Consider the following 20995-nt stretch of genomic DNA (forward strand, 5'->3'; position numbering starts at 1 on the left):
CAACTCACGCCCCGTCCTCACAGCTTTACTTCTGCCAGTACCTCGTCTCCTACCTTCCAAACTTTACAGAAGCTCTCCTGCGAACCTTGCAGAACTAGCACTCCTGAAAGAAAGGATATTGTGGAGACATGGCTTAGCCACAATCTGGGAGATGTTTACAGAATGAGATTTTCATTCTGCAGTGGAGTGTGCGCAGATATGAAACTTCCTGGCAAATTACAAGTGTGTGTCAGACCGAGACTCGAACTCGGGACCTTTGCCTTTCGCGGGCAAGTGCTCTACCATCTGAGCTACCCAAGCACGATTCACACCCCATCCTCGCAGCTTTACTTCTGTCAGTACCTCGTCTCCTACCTTCCAAAGTTTATCCTTTCTTTCAGGAGTGCTAGTTCTGCCAGGTTCACAGGAGAGCTTTTAATTTGCCAGGAAGTTTCGTATCAGCGCACACTCCGCTGCAGAGTGAAAATCTCATTCTGGAAACATCCCCCAGGCTGTGGCTAAGCCATGTCTCCACAATATCCTTTCTTTCGGGAGTGCTAGTTCTGCAAGGTTCGCAGGAGAGCTTCTGTAAAGTTGGGAAGGTAGGAGACGAGTTACTGGCAGAAGTAAAGCTGCGAGGATGGGGCATGAATCGTGCTTGGGTAGCTCACATGGTAGAGCACTTGCCTGTGAAAAGCAAAGGCCCCGAGTTCGAGTCTCAGTCCAGCACACAGTTTTAATTTGCCAGGAAGTTTCATATCAGCACACACTCCGCTGCAGAGTGAAAATCTCATTCAGGTGATCCCCTCTTACTGTTGAGCAAGAGTGATGTGCCCTTTCTTTTTACCCACACCCACACTACTCCCCACTTCTCCCTGAAGAAGGAACGAGTAGTTCTGAAAGCTAGGTATGTTAATTTTATTTGTCTATTAGCAGTACTAAATATTAGCCTTCTGACAGTAAGTACTGGCTATCAAGTCTGTCCCACAATTTATTGTCAACACCGTGGAAGTTTTTAGTTTTGAGGGAGTTAATTATATTCTTAATTCTTTTGGCAGAGCATAGAGCAAGCTGTATATATGTGGAATTGGTTTCTGCATGTATTCTACTGCTTTATCCTTTGAACAGCCCATGCCAATCTTCTGAGTTACTTCAAGGCAGTGACTATAAAAGTGCATTGGCAATCTGACTGCTATTATTTATTATCTTGCTGTTTTCTTTATTATTTAAGTCCTAAAAATCTTTAATTAATCTCACAGTTTCACTTTTAACTACTGTCCATACTGACACTGCCAGGGGAAAAAAATCAGCACATCCTTTTAGAGGTTTTCAGTTCACTCAAGATTTATAGTTGCAACGGTGTACATGGAGTGCGATTACATTTACAATGCAGGCACTGACTCTGACACCCAGTCAATCATACAAATGGCAAATACTGTCCTGGGATACATTATGCCACACTTGTTCGACCTGTTTATGTAGTTCTGTATGGGTTGCTGGTTGGCGAGTAGCATAAGTCTCTTCTCATCCCACCACCCCGTATGTGCTCGATTTGAGACAAGTCCAGAGATCGTGTTGGCCAGGCTGCATGTCTTGCAGAGCACACTGAGTTTCACAGGCAGTGTATGGGCAAGTGTCATCCTGTTTGAACAACACATTATATTGTTGTTGCAAGAACAGCAAAAGAATGGATCTAACAACATTCTGCACATTCCAAGTTCTGGTTAGTATTCCCTCCAGAAACATCAAAGATGAACGAGAGTTGTAGCTTATCACACACCAGACCATAAGGCATGGGGTGGGGTCAGTGTGTCGTGGATGAATGCACTCTATGAGACAGTGGTCAGCAGGTCTACATCGTATGTGCAAACAACCATCACTTCCGTGCAGGCACAATCTGCTTTTAATCACTGCATTATGCCATCTTCAAGTGATACTCGGACAGCATCTGTCAAGCTGTCATGAGTGGAAGACAGCTAGAGGTGAGTGTGAGTGGAATATGAGCTAGAAATGTGTGTGTCTGTAGCCCCGTTGCTAATAACTGGTTCGCAACAGTTCATGTTGACACTTCTCAGCTCACAAGCCTTCTTATCTGTGCTGTGGTGGCTGGACGATCTGCCACTGCAGCCCTCAGAATATGATGATCCTGGCAGGCATCAGTGTTGCGTGAACATCCACAACCTCGTCTACAGGTGTAAGAATGTCAACATGACCAGATACCAGCACCATTGTACAACTGATGCAGCATGTCCAAGTTGTGTGGCAATTCTCTGAAAGGACCATCCCACCACTTGGAAGGCCTTAATTTTTCCCATTTCAAACACAGCCAGTTGGCTTTCAGAAGAATGAATGCATCTCCATGGCATGGGTGCTTGCTTGCTTCACACACCTGCAGCACACTGAGCCTTCTGGCTGTGAGCACTCCCTATTAAAGAGTAGACACAGATGGCACTCTGGTAGTTATGTCACTGTGATGTCTGCTGGCGGAGACATTGAAATCATTATCATTACATCTACTATCCCCAGGTGGAATTGCCATCACTGGATCAAAATTGTTGCCATCCTTCAAGGTGTACTAATTTTTTTTCCCCAGCAGTGTATATTTAATATTATTATCTGATTTATCAATTTCAGGCATTAAGCAAATGCTTTTTAAATCACTTTTCTTAAGACAGCACACTATTTCTTGTGATATGAATCAGTCCTACTTCTCTATTTGTCCTAACTACTTCACACAATTTCCATTCCCTAACACATAGTACTTTGATTTCTTTTGTAACTGAAGCCGTTTTTAATGTCTTATTAGTGCCACACTTTTTTTTTCATTGATGGAACCCACATATTCCTCAACAATTGTAACAGTTTTCCATGATACATATTAATGAGTTTTGATGTGGTTTCTTTGTTCACACTAGTACCTCTGGTGGATTTATTATGACTTATAGGAACTAAGTTGGAAGAGGACATCTTACATTTATTCAAAAATGTGCTGACCTCAACTTAATTTTTATTTAAGGAGCAATATTTTGAGCAAACTGATGGTGTTGCTATGGGCAGGCCTCTGTCTCCCATAGTAGCAAACCTTTTTATGGAAGACTTCGAGGAAAAACCACTTCAGTCAGTGGGACTGAAACCTAAATGAGATATGTGGATGACACCTTTGTACTTTGGCCACATGGAGCAGCATCGCTTCCTGAATTGTGGAACACCTTAATTCCCTCCATCCGTGAAACATCTCAACTCCCTCCATCTGAGCGTTTGCTTCACATTGGAAGTGGAGAAAAATGGAGACCTGTTCTTAGATGTCTTGGTCCACAGAAAAGAAGACGGTTTTGAATGCTTTTTATTGATGAAGCCCCATTATGTTGAAGTGAGTGAAAGGATCTTTGTCTCTTCATAATTCGTTTTGTACGCCAACTCACACTGACCTTCATCTACGAGCTATGAACTGCCATCACCCATCTCAATGCAGTGGTGTATTACAGACTCACAGACTCTTGTTCATAGGGCTAGAGTTACCTCAGATGCAGGGAGCTTATCAGAAGAGATTAGCCATTTTTGGTCTGTGTTGGTACAAAACAGGTACTCTGTTAAACACATCTGTCATGTATTTCAACCTGCATCCACTAAAGCTCAAGAACAGCCAAAAGAAATGGATAACTCCACGAGGATGGTTTTTCTACCCTATGTTGGTGGCATGTCCTTTCAGATTGGCAGGCTGTTCAAAAAACATCAAATAAAATGTGTCCTCCATCCTCCAGCATGATTGCAAAGTATGCTGGGTTCCGTTACGAACTACCTGGGTCAATGGAAGCCATGGATATACAAAATCTCGTACCTATGTGGGTAATCATACATTGGCCAAATGTGTCACACTGTTAAAGATAGATGCGCTGAACATAAGACGTCACACCAGATTGGGTCAGCCACAAAAGTCTGCTGTGGCTGAACACTGTCTTGACATGGGACACAGCAGGAATTATGAAGAGACAAAGATCCTTTCATTCGCTTCAACATACTGGGGCTCCATCAATAAAGAAGCAGTCAAAATATGTATAAGTAATGATCTGATTAATAGACACATGGGATTTCAACTCAGCAAGACATGTGAACCAGCACTGGTGGTACTAAGACATCATCAGCTGCAGATGAGCGAATTCGAGTCAACACGAACAGAGAATCGAAACTTAAACTGGCTGTCAACACACTGCCCACACATACGTTGGGCAAGATTTGCGTCCACACTTTTCTTGTGTTGCACATGCAAAGACTGTGGCCTGTTTCTCCAGCCAGGGTCTATGGATGTCACCATGCTCTATGATTCATCAATAATGACGTTACAGCCTCACATCTTGGCGCCTGCACTTTTTTACCAAGTTAGCGTATATACTTGCAAGCCACTGCAGCAACATGTCACTAAGCACCTGAAGGTGATGAGCAGCTATCTATTTGAAATATTGTGCAGCTTCCACAATGTTATCCAACAAGATACCCATGAACCAATAAAGCATTTACATGATGCTCAGACAGACACAATACATCAACTTCCTATTCTAGATGACATAAACAGATAAGAAGTTCATTTAGTTTTGTTTTTTAGTCCTCTAAGTTTCTGATACATCATTGAAAGCATATTTAAATGTTTCTTTTGTGCGTGAGATTCATTTATCTGAACCTCTTTCAAAGCAGTCCACCTGAATTAGGTATTTAGCTTTAAAAAGGCTCACATGTATAATTATAGGATATCTACTACTGATGAAGATACACCCCACCCCTCACTTCACCTATTTCTCAGCTGACAATACCACTATTCTATCTTTCCCCTTCCTGTTAAGGTATAGATCATGGCCGGCCAAACGCTGCAAGTGTGCAGACGTGCAGAAGTGCTGCACATGTGCGACAGCGAGTAACAGCGACATCTGTGATTAGACATGTGTCCTAAATGAATGGCGGTGGCTCCGCTTCCCTGTTTATGTGATACAAGCAAGAGTGCAACATACCCAGTCTCATTTACCCCTGGTGACCGTAACCTTAACAGAGAAGTACTGAGAAATGGCAGGTACTGTGTAAAAGGAAAGGATGGGAGATCTATGTTCTCAGTCGTTTAAAAACGACTGGGAACTGCAATTCTTTTTTGTAGCCGTTGGTGAAAACTCACAGTGTTTGCTGTGCCGCCAAATAATAGGTGGCCAGCATGAGTTTTCAATTGAAAGACACTACAATACATATCACAAAGACGAGTGTAGTGTACTCAACAGTGCAGAACAGCTAGCAGAATTAAATGTCCTTAAGAAAATGGATGAGATACATAAACTAGTTTTTACTGTACGTCAAAGAAACTAATACTTCTTGAACTCTTAGTTTCTTGTGTTACATTTATGTCTGTTTTACTGTACACTGTACTGTTTTCAATTTTCCAGAATGACAACCACACTAAATCCTCACTGCGAGCAAGTTTTAAAATCGCATTAAGAACTGCACAATCTGGGAAACCCTTTTCCGAAGGGGAGTTTGTGAAAGGGTGTCTGATTGATGCTGCAGAACTTGTGTGTCCTACGAACGTTAGCAGGTTTCAAGAAATCAGTCTATCCAAACAAACAGTGAGAAGACGTATCAGTGCTATGGCTGGCGATGTGCACAGGCAGCTAATAAATAAGGCTAAAGACTTGGTTGTTTTCTCTGTTGCACTCGATGGAGCAACAGATCTTACAGATACAGCCCAGGTTGTGATATACATACGAGGTGTTGATAACGCACTTTGTGTAACAGAGGATGTTTTGGACTTAGAACCTTTGAAAGGGACTACTACAGGTGCGGACTTACTCCAAGCTGTCGAGCAAGCGATTGATGGTGTCGGTATGGACTGGAATCGGTTAGTCTCAATTGTCACAGATGGAGCACCATCAATGCAAGGCCATCAGAGAGGACTCATAGCATGGATGTGCAAAAAGCTAGGGCGCACATACAAGACATTGTATGGAATTCACTGCATTCTGCATCGAGAGGCGCTTTGTGCAAAATCAGTAACATTAGCAAACATCATGCAAATTGTTGTGCGTACTGTGAAGTATCTGAAGACAAATGGGCTTACGCATCGTCAGTTTTGATGGCTCTTGGAGGAATTAGGAGCACAGTACAGCAACATACCTTACTATGCCGAAGTATGCTGGCTCAGTCGAGGTAAAAATGCTGAAAATATTTTTTTTATTTACATTTGGTCATAGTAACATTCTTACATGAGAAGGGAAAAAGTGAACCTATGTTGGAAGACCCTTGTTTGATATCAGACCTTCCTTTTCTCGTGGACATTACATTTCACACGAACAGCCTGAACGTCAGTTTACAAGTTGAAAATAATTTAATTTCTGACATGTTGGAGAAAGTAAATGCCTTTGAAAGGAAGCTTGCGCTTTGGGAGAGCCAGCTATTGACAGAAAACACTGCACATTTCCCAACTCTTGGACTGGTCCATGAAAGTGCTAGATTTCAAGAATATGTGTCAATAGTTGTAAAAATTAAGGAACAATTTCAAGCATGATCTGCAGATGTTACGAGTTTGTCGACTGTCATTAGCCTCTTTGCTTGACCGTTCTTGTCAACAGTTGAAGATGCTCCGAATGATCTACAGATGGAACTGATCAACCTACAGTGCAATACAAGACTGAAGGACAAGTTCTTTGCAGTGCGAAGTATAAAAGAATTCTACAAAAATTTTTCACAACAAGAATTTCTACGCCTGCAACGAGAAGCCGCTAGAGTTATGTCCATGTTCGGGTCAACATACGTTTGTGAAAGATTTTTATATGTTTGTGAAAGATTTTTCTCAGTGATGGAAGTGAATAAATCAAGGTTTCGATCAAGCATACGTGATGAAAATCTTCGCAACTGCTTGTGTTTGTCAATGAGCCATGCTTTTGTGCCCGATATTAACTATATCATTTCTCATGACCAGTGATAAACATGTTTGGATTTATTCCTTTCATAATTAAAAATTATTGTTTACTAACTGTGCATTATTGCCTCATTCTCCTCCATGTTACTATTATCAGGAAAATTGGTCATTAAACCGATTGTTCCAATTTATACTTACATTTAGGGGTTTTTTTTTTAATGTGTGAATAGCTCGTTCAGCTGAAGTCGATAAAACATAACATTCATCTAATAGTCGGTTATTATACAGATTTCAGACGGAACTGATGAAAGATGTAGCAATAATGGTACTGAGATAACAGGTGATCATCGAGAGGTCTGCGGTTATCATTCTGTTCAGAGGTCAGTGAGACAGAAATTATGTGGGTGTAGCTGAGGGCACTGAGAATTAGTTAGAGGAAACCTTGCGTTAGTTTAATGTTATTTGAAATCATGTATAAGGTTCGTTGGAAGTCGCTAAGTGCTCTCTTTCTTAAATACTACATCAAAAACATTATGCGTATTTACGTGCCGTCAGTCAAGCTGCCTTAATAAAAACTCACGATTGTTAACAATAACTGTATTACTTGTCTTACTGGGTTAAACTGTTAACATAAATGTAGACGTCTAAATGAGTAGACTGTGACAGTATTTTAAATGTTTAATAAGCGAAATACCTTTCCATGGTTGGCTTGCAAGCTGTGGAAAGAGCACTAGAATGCGCCGGTACAGAGTATCTCAGCAAGTGGATAAAGCGACATCTGTGCGTAGAAACATGCACTACATGAACGCTGACAGCTGCGGCGTGCACGCTGTGATCTGGAAGTTGCACATGTGCAGGAGCACCGCACGCGTGCAGAATTTCTGGCCGGTCCTGGTATAGATGGTGTATTCTCATTTCTCAAAAGCAGCAGTTAACGATGCACCAATATAAGCCTCACTGAAAGTCAGCAGCAATCTTGTTAGTTCCTGATTCACTCACCTGAGGGCTTTGTTTCTGAGGGATGACCATGCCACTGCAAACCCACAACAAAGCCAACACTTATCTCTGATGCTGTTGTACCTAGCTTATCCAGGTCACTCCTATTACTGTTATTCTCTATACCTGGCCACGCTGTTGCCTGGGCTCCTGGACTCTTAATTCCTAGTCAGTGCCTAAGTACCTCCTATTACCTGGCCATGGCTACCCTCATCCTAATTTTTCCAGCGTTGGAACTGTTAAGGAGGGAAGGAAGGAAGATTAGTGTTTAATGGCCGATCGACAAATAAGTCATTCATGACTGAGCACAAGCTCAGATTAAGGAAGGATGGAGAAGGAAATCAGCTATGCCCTTTTAAAGGAACCATCTCTTAATTTGCCTTAAGTGATTTGGGCAAATCATGGAAAACCTGAATCAGGATGTCCGGATGATGACTTGAACCATCATCCTTCCAAATGCAAGTCCATTTCAGCTGTCAGACTATATCCTTTCAATGACTAAAGTCCACGTCATGTAGGAAAGCCACCCTATTTTCAGTCGCTCTATGCAACCCCCTCCATTAATGCTGGCATTCTAATTCCAAGTGGTTAGCTGCGAGTTACAACTAGACAGCGAGATTCTCTCACACGCATGCTGCACTGGTGCTGTACTTCGCGACAACCGAAACTTGACTTTCTTGCACGTGAATGTGATCACACAGTTTTATGTGTACCCACATATCACTGTCAGTATAATCACATTCAATTAATTTGTGCAAAGGTTAAAAGCTGTGTGGGAGGGGGAAAAAACTAATCATTCAACATAACAGATGCTGGATTGTATGTGCATGAAGCAACAAAAAACATCCCCTCATCCCCATTCAGTGCAGAACAGTCTGTATGGCATGCTGAAAAGCTTCAAGGAAGAAGAAGACCTTGATAGGAAGGTGAACACAGATATAAGCCTTGACCCTATCACCGTAAATTTGCAAGCAGATGGTTCAGAAACGCACTCATGTAGCAGTGACGTTGGTATTATGATCTAGACTTTGGAACAAAGTTAAGTAATAATAGTTCTTAGTTTTAAAGACTCATGTTTTAAAAAATGTCTTTGTCAACATTTCAACTGCATACATAGTGTATGAGAACTTCCTGGCCTTTACTGATTAGGAATCTGTACCCTATGAAGAGTGCAGACTATAATATTAAACATATTCCCCAAGCAGTAGTTAAGCTTTTTCCAAAATGTTGTATGCTCTGATAACTCGTAAGAACACAGCTCCAATATTTCTGCAGGTAAACTCCTGTCATTTTCAATGCATGAACTCAAAAATGCCTTAAAATGATGGGGACAATTACCTGTTGAGATATCAGAGGTTTTCAATGTTATCGGTCAGCATTTCCATAAGTTATTCACATCATCATCATCATCAGGATTTCCTTCCAGCAAGCCGAGTAGGAACTTGGTGAATGATATGCCTCCATTGGTTTCTGTCCTGGTATAGCTTTTCCCTCTCCACTACATCCCATGTTACTTCTCTCCTCTTGAAATCTTCCTTAGCCTGGTCTGTCCATCTCTTTCTAGGCTGCCCAATTGGTCTTCTTTCTGGTACCTCCATCTCCAAACACTGGCATGGAGTTCGAGTCGGGTGCATTCTCTTCATATGACCGAACCACTTCAATCTCAAAGCACTCATCCTCTCCTGTGTAGTCAATGTCACCTGCAGGTCTCTCCTTACACAATCATTCCTGACTCTGTTTCTCCTAGTTTTTTTTTGTAGAGCTGACCTAAGGAACTTCATTTCACATTGGCAGCAGATAAGTTTTATACATGGTCTGTTTGGTTCTTTGAGGGACTTCCTTGTCCCAGATTAGATTTTGTACTTGGTGGAAGAAGCTAGCGCATTTTCTTATTCTGTTTAAGACTTCTAGTTTGGAACTTCCATCGCATGATACGATGCTACCCAGATAATTGAAGCTTTTCACACATTCAACCTTACCCCCTCCAGTATGATGTGAAAAGGTGTGTGTGTCCTGCTCATCTTCATTGCCACTGTCTTGTTCCTACTCACAATTAACTTGAATATTTTAAATTTCGTGTTCCAGTAATCTAGTCTACTCTGAAACTCCATTTCCATCTCTCCCCAAATGGCAAAAACAAAAGCACTGAGATCTTCATTTTCTTCTTCCTTGATTTCTTTCATGATTGTGTCCATAAGTGTAACGAAGAGCAAAGGGGAGAGCGAACTACCTTGCTGAATGCCTCTCTTTGTCTTAAACCATTTTGATCTTCCACCTCCTACTTGTACACTGCTCTCACAACCATCATACCGCATCTGAACTTTTTAAATTAAGGAATCAGGAACATTATGTTTTCTCAAGCATCCCCATATTTTACCCCTTGGTACACTGTCATATGCTTTTTCCAAATCCAAGAATACTGCTGTCAAGTCCTTTCCTTTTTCCCAAAACTTCTCCATTAACTGACAGAGGGAGAAAATGAGATCTACTGTTCCCCTATTACTTTTGAACTCGTGCTGTTGTTCCTCTAATTGGTATTCTAGAATTTTCCGCAATCTTTTTTCTATGACCTTTTCCATTATCTTAAGGCAGTGTGATAACAGTGTGATTCCTCAGTAGTTGGTACATTTATTTCTATTACCTTTCTTGAAATGTTGACTGGAATACTCTCTTTCAAATTCTGAAGGTGGCAGGGGTCAAATACAGGGAGCGAAATATTATTTACAATTTGTACAGAAACCAGATGGCAGGGACATGAAAGGGAAGCAGTGGTTGGGAAGGGAGTGAGACAGGGTTGTAGCCTCTCCCTGATGTTATTCAATCTGTATATTGAGCAAGCAGTGAAGGAAACAAAAGAAAAATTCAGAGTAGGTATTAAAATCCAAGGAGAAGAAATAAAAACTTTGAGGTTCACTGGTGACATTGTAATTCTGTCAGGGACAGCAAAGGACTTAGAAGAGCAGTTGAACGGAATGGATAGTGTCTTGAAAGGAGGATATAAGATGAACATCAACAAAAGCAAAACGAGGATAATGGAATGTAGTTGAATTAAGTCAGGTGATACTGAGGGAATTAGATTAGGAAATGAGACACTTAAAGTAGTAAAGGTGTTTTGCTATTTGGGGAGCAAAATAACTGATGATGGTCGAAGTACAGAGGATATAAAATGTAGGCTGGCAATGGCAAGGAAAGCGTTTCTGAAGAAGAGAAATTTGTTAACATCCAGTATTGATTTAAGTGTCAGGAAGTCGTTTCTGAAAGTATTTGTATGGAGCGTAGCCATGTATGGAAGTGAAACATGGACGATAACTAGTTTGGACAAGAAGAGAATAGAAGCTTTCGAAATGTGGTGCTACAGAAGACTGCTGAAGATTAGATGGGTAGATCATATAAGTAATGAGGAGGTATTGAATAGGATTGGGAAGAAGAGAAGTTTGTGGCACAACTTCACTAGAAGGGATCAGTTGGTAGGACATGTTTTGAGGCATCAAGGGATCACCAATTTAGTATTGGAGGGCAGCGGGGAGGGTAAAAATTGTAGAGGGAGACCAAGAGATGAATACACTGAACAGATACAGAAGGATGTAGGTTGCAGTAGGTACTGGCTGGGAGATGAAGAAGCTTGCACAGGATAGAGTAGCATGGAGAGCTGCATCAAACCAGTCTCAGGACTGAAGACCACAACAAAAACACCTTTCTTGAACAATGGTATTATAATTTCTTTTTTCCATTCATCATTTATTCACAGAAAACTGTTAATTGTTTGCTTTTTCAATGGATTATAAATGTGGTCTCTCATTGTAATATTGAATGAGTTTGTTTATACTCATAATGCCCAAAGGCAGTGAAAAGTATTACCCCACACTGATCATTTTTATGATAGACTTTTACAGAAGTCTTTTCTACCAGCAATTCTTTTTTATGCAGAGTGATTACACTTAACTACAGTCAATGACACCAAATATATGCCTTACACATTTTTAAAAATTCTATGGAGTAGAAGCAGTTGTCAAGCAAATATTTTTACTTATAATAGAGTCCAAGTCACAATAAATGTCAATTACTGCATTTAGTTTCAATGACCTTGTCATTAGACAATTGTCATTTTGAGAAAAATTGCACTTGACATCTTCACAATGCTCTGACAGCTGTTCTGGCCTTCTGACATTACACAGACCAAAGCATGGAGTAGTGGATGCAATGTCATCAAGACATGAGGTAAGATTTCTCTAACGAAAATTGATCAAAATCGGTTTTAAAATTTATTTTTCTCCTCATAGATTTGAACATATAACACCGTAGGCAAATGAACCTGACTGTTGTCTGCAGCAACACAGTCAGGCAATGTGGACCTTGCCCACTCTTTACTGCCACACATGCACAGATCTCATCCCCTCCACATTCAGACTCTATGAACGGAAGCAGCATCCTACATAGCACTGGCTACAGTACCTAGCAGCAAGTTTTTTTATTCAATTCACTTTTTGGCCTGTCTTTTTATATTCTCCCATTTACGTGCTGTGCCCTACAGCTGAATGAGTCTCCTTCACTTCAAAAGGTAACATGCTATATCTGTTATTTTGCTCAACTGTAACAGAATATTCAAGCTACTCCATTATCAACTCAGTTTATGACCTGTCTCTTACATTATTATTAATGATCTGCCAGAAAAGAAGCATTTTTAATCCAAGCATTTAATATGGCCCCCTCATTACCTCATTATCGTAACCATATATCTGCAATTGCGCCATAAGTGTGCATGCTTTTATGAACTTTTCTATTTGGTAAAATATTTCATATTATTATTATTATTATTATTATTAAAAATATAATTTCTCCAATGCTGAACATTCTGAGGCAATTGTTTTCACATAAAGTTAATTAGTTCAAAAGATATCATGATTTTAAGATTTCATACATTAATTACTATGCAAAAACACATGTGTCAAACCTTAAGAAGCAACAGCCTAGTCAGTTTCATAGGCCTTTATTCCTGTTTCAGAGAGAGTAATTAGTTTATCTTAAATTACAGTGTAATAGTTATTAATTAAATTAAGATATTAGGTCTACAACTTTGTTTCCGCCGTTTTGCAATAGATGGCAGTAGCGGCAAGTGGGGTTCAGGTGGTTGGTCAAAGGTGTAATACAATAAGCTTAGGCATCTGTAAACATAATGCCATAAAAATATTAGTCAATTTGTGATTGCATCGTAAGGTTATTTTCGATTAAGTACATCAACTGATGTACCCATTTCTTGCCATTTGCGGGAAGTTTTAATCTTCTGCTTTAACATGAAGAAATCTGCGGCTGTGGCTCTTAAAATGCTGGTTAAGACCAATGGTGAGGGAGCTATTAGTGGAAAAATGTGCAGAGAATGTTTTCAACTCCTTAAGAACGGTGATTTTGGAAGACCGGTATGGTGGTGGAAGACAGAACGTTTGTGTAGCTACTGAAACAGACGAAGACAGTCACAGGACATCATTATCGAAACAAACTGATGCGTTCGAGCCCAGCACTGAAACACAAACGGCCACAATAGAGTGATAGACACAAAAAGGTAATTTTGTAGCAGGTCAGTGCTCGACCCCATGTTGCAAAACCCGCCAAAATACACATGGAAACATTGAAATCAGAAGTCCTACCCCTACCACCGTATTCTCCATACATTCCTCTCTCTGACTACCACCTTTTTTGATCAATGGCAACAGTCTGGCTGACCAGCACTTCCAGTCATATGAACAAGTGCAAAATTGAATCGAGTCATAGATCCCCATACAAGATGCCCAGTTCTTCCGCCACGGGATCTGTATGCTATCCAAAAGATGGGAGAATGTAGTCGCCAGTGATGGTCAATACTATGAATCATAATTTTTTGTAACTTTTTTCAAAATAAACCTAGAACTTCGAGAAAAAATGGCAGAAGCAAAGTTGTAGACCCAGTATTATTTCAAGACAACATCTATTTTTATAGCCTGTCATGTTGTAAAATCTGTTTTTATAATACTGAAGCCCAAAATTTTCTGAACACAGTGATGTTCTTCAACTTCTCGTATTTTGGATTTTAAGGGAAATATTTAAATTTAAATTTTTGTTAAATAAATTATAAATGGTGGCTCTTTTGAATAACAGGGAAGTTTTGTTGCGCATGAAATTACAAAATCAAAGAAGTAGAGCCTTGTGTTTTTGTAAAACATAAGGATACAAACCATTTGGTACATGAAATAATTAGCCCTAAAATCTGCTCTGGTTACCTTTTGTATTATTAATTAATTTATCATTTTCTTGCTATAGACAAAAAGACACTGAAGTTACACTTTGCTATCAAAAGAGAGTCTATAAACAGTCAGAATCAAGAGCAGACACGGCAGATAAGCAGTGTATTCACGAGATCATGTAATGTGTCGATCATAATGGTGAAAATTTATGTGAAAGCATGTCATGTAGCAATACTATATAAGTTATTGAGAATAGTGTTAATGTAAAACATTGCCGGATGAGCAAACAAGTACATTGTGATCCCTAAGCACTGTATTTGTATGTAAGCATTAACCAATTATCACTGTGTACATATTCTGGGAGCCAACTGTCTTGCCGCAGTGGTAACACTGGTTAAAGTCAAATCACCAAAGTTAAGCCTTGGGTAACACTTGGACGGGTTACCGTCTGGATCTGCAAAGTGCTGTTGGCCAGTGGGATGCATTCAGCCCTTATGAGGCCAATTGAGGAGCTACTTGATTGAGAGATAGCAGCTCCAGTAAAAAAAAAAAAAAAAAAAAACTGACAACAGCCAGGAGAACGGTGTGCTCACCACCACATCCACATCCAGTGATGCCCGTCATCTCAGGATAACAAGGCAGTCTATCAGTACCATTGGGCCTCTACAGGCCTTTTCAGATAAGGTATGTATTCCGTGAATAATACCTGGCATCATCCATTTTAAATATGTTATGGGAATAAACTGTCCAAAAATAGCATTGGTGTCCATGTTTTTAGTTAACATACCTACAATTTCGTCTTCCAATGAACCACCTCTGTTGAAATTTTAGACTATCCATTCACAGTGATAAACAGACAGAGAAGCTTGACACAATAAGGATTGAAATGTTTCACGCTGTGCCCAACAGTTGAATAAGGGTCCTTCACTTCAAAAGGTAACATGTTATACAGTATGCAATGAAATTAACATCAGAATAAGGAGGAGGAAAGGGGGGGGGGGGGGGGGGGGGGGGAACCAAACCTCAGCTGACATTTCATTATTTTCATTTTTTATTTACAATGAATATTGTAGGACATGCAAATGAAATATACACAGAAAGCAATGCTCATATTGCACACACCAAATATTAAAACATTTGAAATTACAAAAATATGCCATAATTTCAGTCTTCTTGCTCTTTAAATAATAGGAACATCTTATTTACATTCTATGAACAATAGTGGTACTTGTAAGTTTTCCTGTATTTGAAATGCGAATAAAAATACTTCACAGCAAGAAGGAAGAAATTTTGTTGTACCCATTGAAGGAAATGATAGAATTTTAGTAATGTCTGGGTCATTAACTGGGCAAAACCAGAAAAAGATTATCAGAAAATGTTATTGATTTATGTGTATTAGTTATTCTCTTTGGACCATCTGCCCAGCATAATAAGTATTTAATTATAGTCAGTTATTGTAACATTAAACTGAAAAGGCAAAGTGATTGATCAAATTGGTGCAGGTATTTTACATTACAGCTTCATTCCATCTGTCTCAAAACTGTAGATGGAAGGACTTGTGGGCCTGATACACCACCACTTCTAATAATAGTTACTACATTATGTGCCTGTGGACATGGATTAGGTAAAATGTAGGAGTTGACCCTACAACAAGCACCCATAGTGGTGGAGTATACATCAGAAGTGAGCAAACAACAGACAGTGCTCCAAAAGAAAGAAAATAAATATTGAGTTTACACTGTGACCTTAGAGAATGGAGATAACAACAATGGCTTTAGCAGCAGAAGTAGTCAAAACACGAGTAGTGGTAAGTGTAAGTACAGCTAATTAAACACAGAAATGATACAAAGAAAAGTTGAGTTCCTATCAAGTGACTCCGCTAATTCAGTTTACTATACATGTGTATTAGTGGTAGGAACACAAAGTTTATTTTCAGTTATTTGCCAGAAGAAGCTCAGCATCCACACTTCTGACCTTTATAGAGCAAAGTCTTACAGAAAGTACAGTTTAACACTGATCTTAAACCAAAAAAGGGGGGAGGGGGGATAATTTGTTCCAGTTCAAAGAACAAAAGATAAATTAAAAAAGAATTAAAATGTTGAAAGTTTACAGTTATGACAGACCATGTGCACTAATTAAGATCACAGTTATTGGAGTTAAGTGATGTCTCAAACCAACAGTTAGTCTGATGGAATATTAAAGACCTGTTACAATAGTTACTCATATTTATATCTGCACACAATGCAACAATGTCACTGGGACATGTTTCACCACTGTATATTAATATCCATGAATGTTTTATTGCCTTTCGGCTTTAAAACAAATTCAGCAAAACCATGTGAGAGCTCTTGAGCGAGAGTAACATTCAAACATATTTGCAGCAGGGAGGTAAAGGGGCATAAGACCAATTTCCACAGTTTACACTTAAGACCATGTCTGGAATACCCACACATCGCTTCATTTGTGAAAGAAGGCGGCAGTCCCATGGCTGACCAATTTCCACAGTTTCAACTTAAAGACCATGTCTGGAATATCCACACACTGCTTCATTTGTGGAAGAAGGCAACAGTCCTGTGGTTGACTTAGCCAGAATTAAATGGACATGGGCTCCTTCAGCCTACATCAGATATGCGCGGAAGCAGAACTACTGCCCCACTTCCACAAATGAAGCTGTGTATGGATATTTCAAGAATGATCTTCTGTAAAAACAGCATCCCTTTACTACCCAGGTATGGAAGTTGAAGCTATTGTTTTTCAACTGAAAACATATATCATAAGAAAATAGCACTATCAGGCAAAGACAAGAATAATAATTAACTGCACTGTTCCAAAATTATAAGTATCACGCTTTACACAACTGTAGAGGACCAATTTGGCTTGCCGCATCCAATGACAAGCAGCGACAATTACAAGCCGTGACAGGACATTCCAAATGCTCCCTGAAACAACAAAAACAGTAAAATATAAAAATAAACGAAACTTATGAAAATACAGAAATATAACAAATCTTGAGGTACAACTTTCATGAGAAGGACAGTACTGCAAATACTGCTGAGAAAGTATCAAATACAAATCCAAAAGTTCTGTTGCTTATGGCAGGTTTTCATTAGCCACAGAAAGATAATTTCAAAGGAAAAGAAAGTTAATCAGAATGCAGAGAATAATAATCAGAGCTTAGAGAATGTTAATCAGAACATAGAGAATGTTAATCAGAGCATGAATAGTAAGTTTCAGAAAATCTATGCAACTTTAAACTCTTTCAAACAGAATTTAGATACAATCAATACGGAATTGGCCGACACTAACATTTGTGTTGACCACATTAAAACAAAAGTTGATTTTTTAAGTCAAGTCACTGACTCAGAAGTAAAAGTAATAAATGATAGGATTGACGTCATTGAGGAACGGGTCAGATTCACTGAAACAAATGTTATCGATGAGTTGATCAAGAGCAGAAAATCTGAAATTAAAACTATGCAGTCAACTTAAGGGTAAATAATTTAGAAATAACCTTGTTGCTAATTGTTACAATAACAACAGTCTGTTTGCTAACCCTTGTACCAATGTACGGTTAAAAACTTTTCCTGGAGATGTCAAGCTGCATCCTGTAAATTTCTTATATTCAGTGCTTTTTTTCTAAAAAAAAGTTTGAGGGTACTCCGACATTGGATATAATGCAGCAAAAATTACTTATAACTGAAGCACGAGATACCACCTGTCTGCTTTTAGCCATGACGTCATCAACATCATCATGTAGTGGGACCATAGAGACATCTATTGGTAGCTCGGCATTTGAGCGTCGCATATCCATTTAGCACTACCATTGTCCATTATTAGCGGGCAAGGGCACTACATGCTTTTTGAACTGGTTGCCAGCAATTCAGTTGTCGAGAACGGTTGCTGTAGCTTTGAAATGCTTGAAACAGTCAATGACATCACTTTTCCCACCAAAAATTGCACTGGTATCGTTCGTATTGCAATTAACAACACGAAAAAATAAAATAAAAAATTTACATCCGTAAAATAAATCTTCGGCACTCTTCGAAGTCCTCGACATCGTAAAAAAATTATTTATATATAAAAACAAAGATGAGGTGACTTACCGAACAAAAGCGCTGGCAGGTCGATAGACACACAAACAAACACAAACATACACACAAAATTCAAGCTTTCGCAACAAACTGTTGCCTCATCAGGAAAGAGGGAAGGAGAGGGGAAGACGAAGGGAGAGGGTAAGGAGTCATTCCAATCCCGGGAGCGGAAAGACTTACCTTAGGGGGAAAAAAGGACAGGTATACACTCGTACACACGCACATATCCATCCACACATACAGACACAAGCAGACATATTATGTCTGCTTGTGTCTGTATGTGTGGATGGATATGTCCGTGTGTACGAGTGTATACCTGTCCTTTTTTCCCCCTAATTATGTCTGCTTGTGTCTGTATGTGTGGATGGATATGTCCGTGTGTACGAGTGTATACCTGTCCTTTTTTCCCCCTAAGGTAAGTCTTTCCGCTCCCGGGATTGGAATGACTCCTTACCCTCTCCCTTAAAACCCACTTCCTTTCGTCTTCCCCTCTCCTTCCCTCTTTCCTGATGAGGCAACAGTTTGTTGCGAAAGCTTGAATTTTGTGTGTATGTTTGTGTTTGTTTGTGTGTCTATCGACCTGCCAGCGCTTTTGTTCGGTAAGTCACCTCATCTTTGTTTTTATATATAATTTTTCCTATGTGGAATGTTTCCTTCCATTATATTGATATCATTAATAAAAAAATTATTTTGTTGACGCAAAAGTTTAGGGGTACGCATCCCCCAGCATTCCCCCAGAAAAACAGCACTGCTTATATCAATGCAAAGACAGTTTCACACCTGGTATGCCAGAACCATTAAAAGTGAAAGTAGCTAAGCAGTTTCTGGATGGTGAAGACGTAACCACACTAAGAGTAGGAGAAACAGACATAGGTCACACCACCAACATCACACAGATAACAGTAGGAACTACCAAGCTAATAATGTAAATAAGCAATATGAATTTTGGAACTATATGTTAAAAGAAATGAATAATAGTGGCACAAAGACACAAAATAGTTATAAGCTTAGTGATGAGGACCTGACAAATTTATTTGACAACAAGTGTGTATCCAAGGATAGTTACGATGATGATTATAGTATTGCTAGTTTATTTGTTAATGATGATGACGATCCAGTTTTGTCTGATGTAGAAAGCCAAAATGATAAGTCTGTACCCAAAAATATTGATGCTTTAGTAGATGATTCAGATGACAATGATGTAGCAGTAGAGAGATTTGACGTTGTAGCTGAGATCCAAGCAGATGCATGTGACTCATGATGATGATGATGATGATGATAATTATGACAATGTTAATGATATTTTGTTTAAAGAGGAGCTTGATGGGATGATTTTTGTAGAAGTATTGGCAGATAAAGTTAGTCAGTTAGTAAGTATTGATGATTTGATGAGTGATGATAAGATACATGGAAGTCAGTGGTTTTCAATCGATGTCCGAGAGATTTTGGCTGAGAGTAATGATAAGAATGAGCAATCTGAGCATATAGGTTACAATGTTTAAGAGGTTTTAAATAAGCAAGAAATCAGTCAGGGTGTATACGTGGACAAGGCAAAAAAATCCCGGATTTTTCCCGGATTTCCCGGTTAGAAATACACTTTCTCCCGGGTGACAGTATATTTTCCCTTATCAATCCTTTGAATGGCTATGGTTTTATACATGGGTGTGCAATTTCCCGGCACTTTAGAAACCGAAACTCAGGGAAAAATACACGTTTTGGAAATATATTTGATGTGCATCAACATGTACACTGCGTATTTTCGTATTACATTGGAATTCCACCAAACACCGCATGTTACTTTCCGAATCACTGAAATCGAGATTTCGATGTGCATTTGTAAGCTGTTCATAGCTCATGTCACGTGATCTCGCCAGCCGATGGCAGTGGTTATTCAGAGCATAAGACACGTGATGTAGTCAGCCAACAGCAACATGACTGTTAAGAAGCACGAACACACAAACAGGGAAAGTTAATAGTTTAAATTAATATACATAGTTTTGCTACAAGAAAAGAAAAGCTTTCGCATATACTGTTGATCTTTTTTGCGCATGTTACACTTCATGATATATCACACAAATATGCCAGTAAAATTTTTAATGACATAAATGTCTGATCTTCAGGGTTCAAAATTCTTCTAAATGGCTCGTCATCAAAGAGTTGATTTTTAAATGAGAGTCAATCGCTCTGTGATTTAATAAATTCATGGTACATTCTTGCACATAGTTAAACTTACATACAAGGATATTTACTTTGAAAGTAGCGCTTTTCAAACCACTATTTGCAATATTTTCCTGCGATCTGTTAGAAATAGGTTCGTTTCAGCAGTTGCTAAAAAGCGCACATAACAGGCGACACCGCGCTTTCGTAGCTGCTATGACGCAGGAAGCCCGTATGTACGTACGTATAAAACATTGAAAGATCATACATTATGTCATAAAAGAAACAAGACATCAGAGGATACTGCAAGAGCATCGGAATTTCGTGAACCATATTAAAATGTGCACATTTAAAGTGCATACCTTTAAAGGGCACATTCGTATGTCCAGCTTCCCAATGAAGTAGACCTCGACCTGATAAAAGCTTTTCAGTGTTGTTTTCTTGGAGTACCAGTACTGCGCTATGTCATGTTTGGTTCTTTACTATGGCATAATGCCATACATGCTAGAAAATGAAACTGTGCACCTGAAATGCAGCTAACAGTTGAAACTAGCCAGTACTGTGGAATTAAACATTTCGTTTCAAATACATTGACTGCCTCTGCGGAAAAGGTTAACAAAACTCAAATTTCTTTAGCAAACAGACAAAAATAATTTCATTGTTCC

At 39.3% G+C, this 20995-nt stretch overlaps 1 protein-coding gene across 2 annotated transcripts in view; it reads right to left on the reverse strand.

Moving 5' to 3' along the window:
- Nucleotides 1-15167: 15167 nt before the first annotated feature.
- The window catches only part of LOC126415193 (GATOR complex protein MIOS), a 212146-nt gene continuing 206318 nt past the window's right edge, over nucleotides 15168-20995 (reverse strand). The window contains exon 17 of one of the 2 annotated variants that reach the window (XM_050083411.1): nucleotides 15168-17021. In XM_050083411.1, coding sequence (XP_049939368.1) covers nucleotides 16925-17021 — 97 coding nt within the window. In that variant the 3' untranslated portion in view covers nucleotides 15168-16924. The remainder of the gene's footprint in view (nucleotides 17022-20995) is intronic. The other variant, XM_050083412.1, reaches the window with a different exon arrangement.

Source organism: Schistocerca serialis, chromosome 1 (genome assembly GCF_023864345.2).
Source record: "Schistocerca serialis cubense isolate TAMUIC-IGC-003099 chromosome 1, iqSchSeri2.2, whole genome shotgun sequence".
In the NCBI taxonomy this organism is placed as follows: domain Eukaryota; kingdom Metazoa; phylum Arthropoda; class Insecta; order Orthoptera; family Acrididae; genus Schistocerca; species Schistocerca serialis.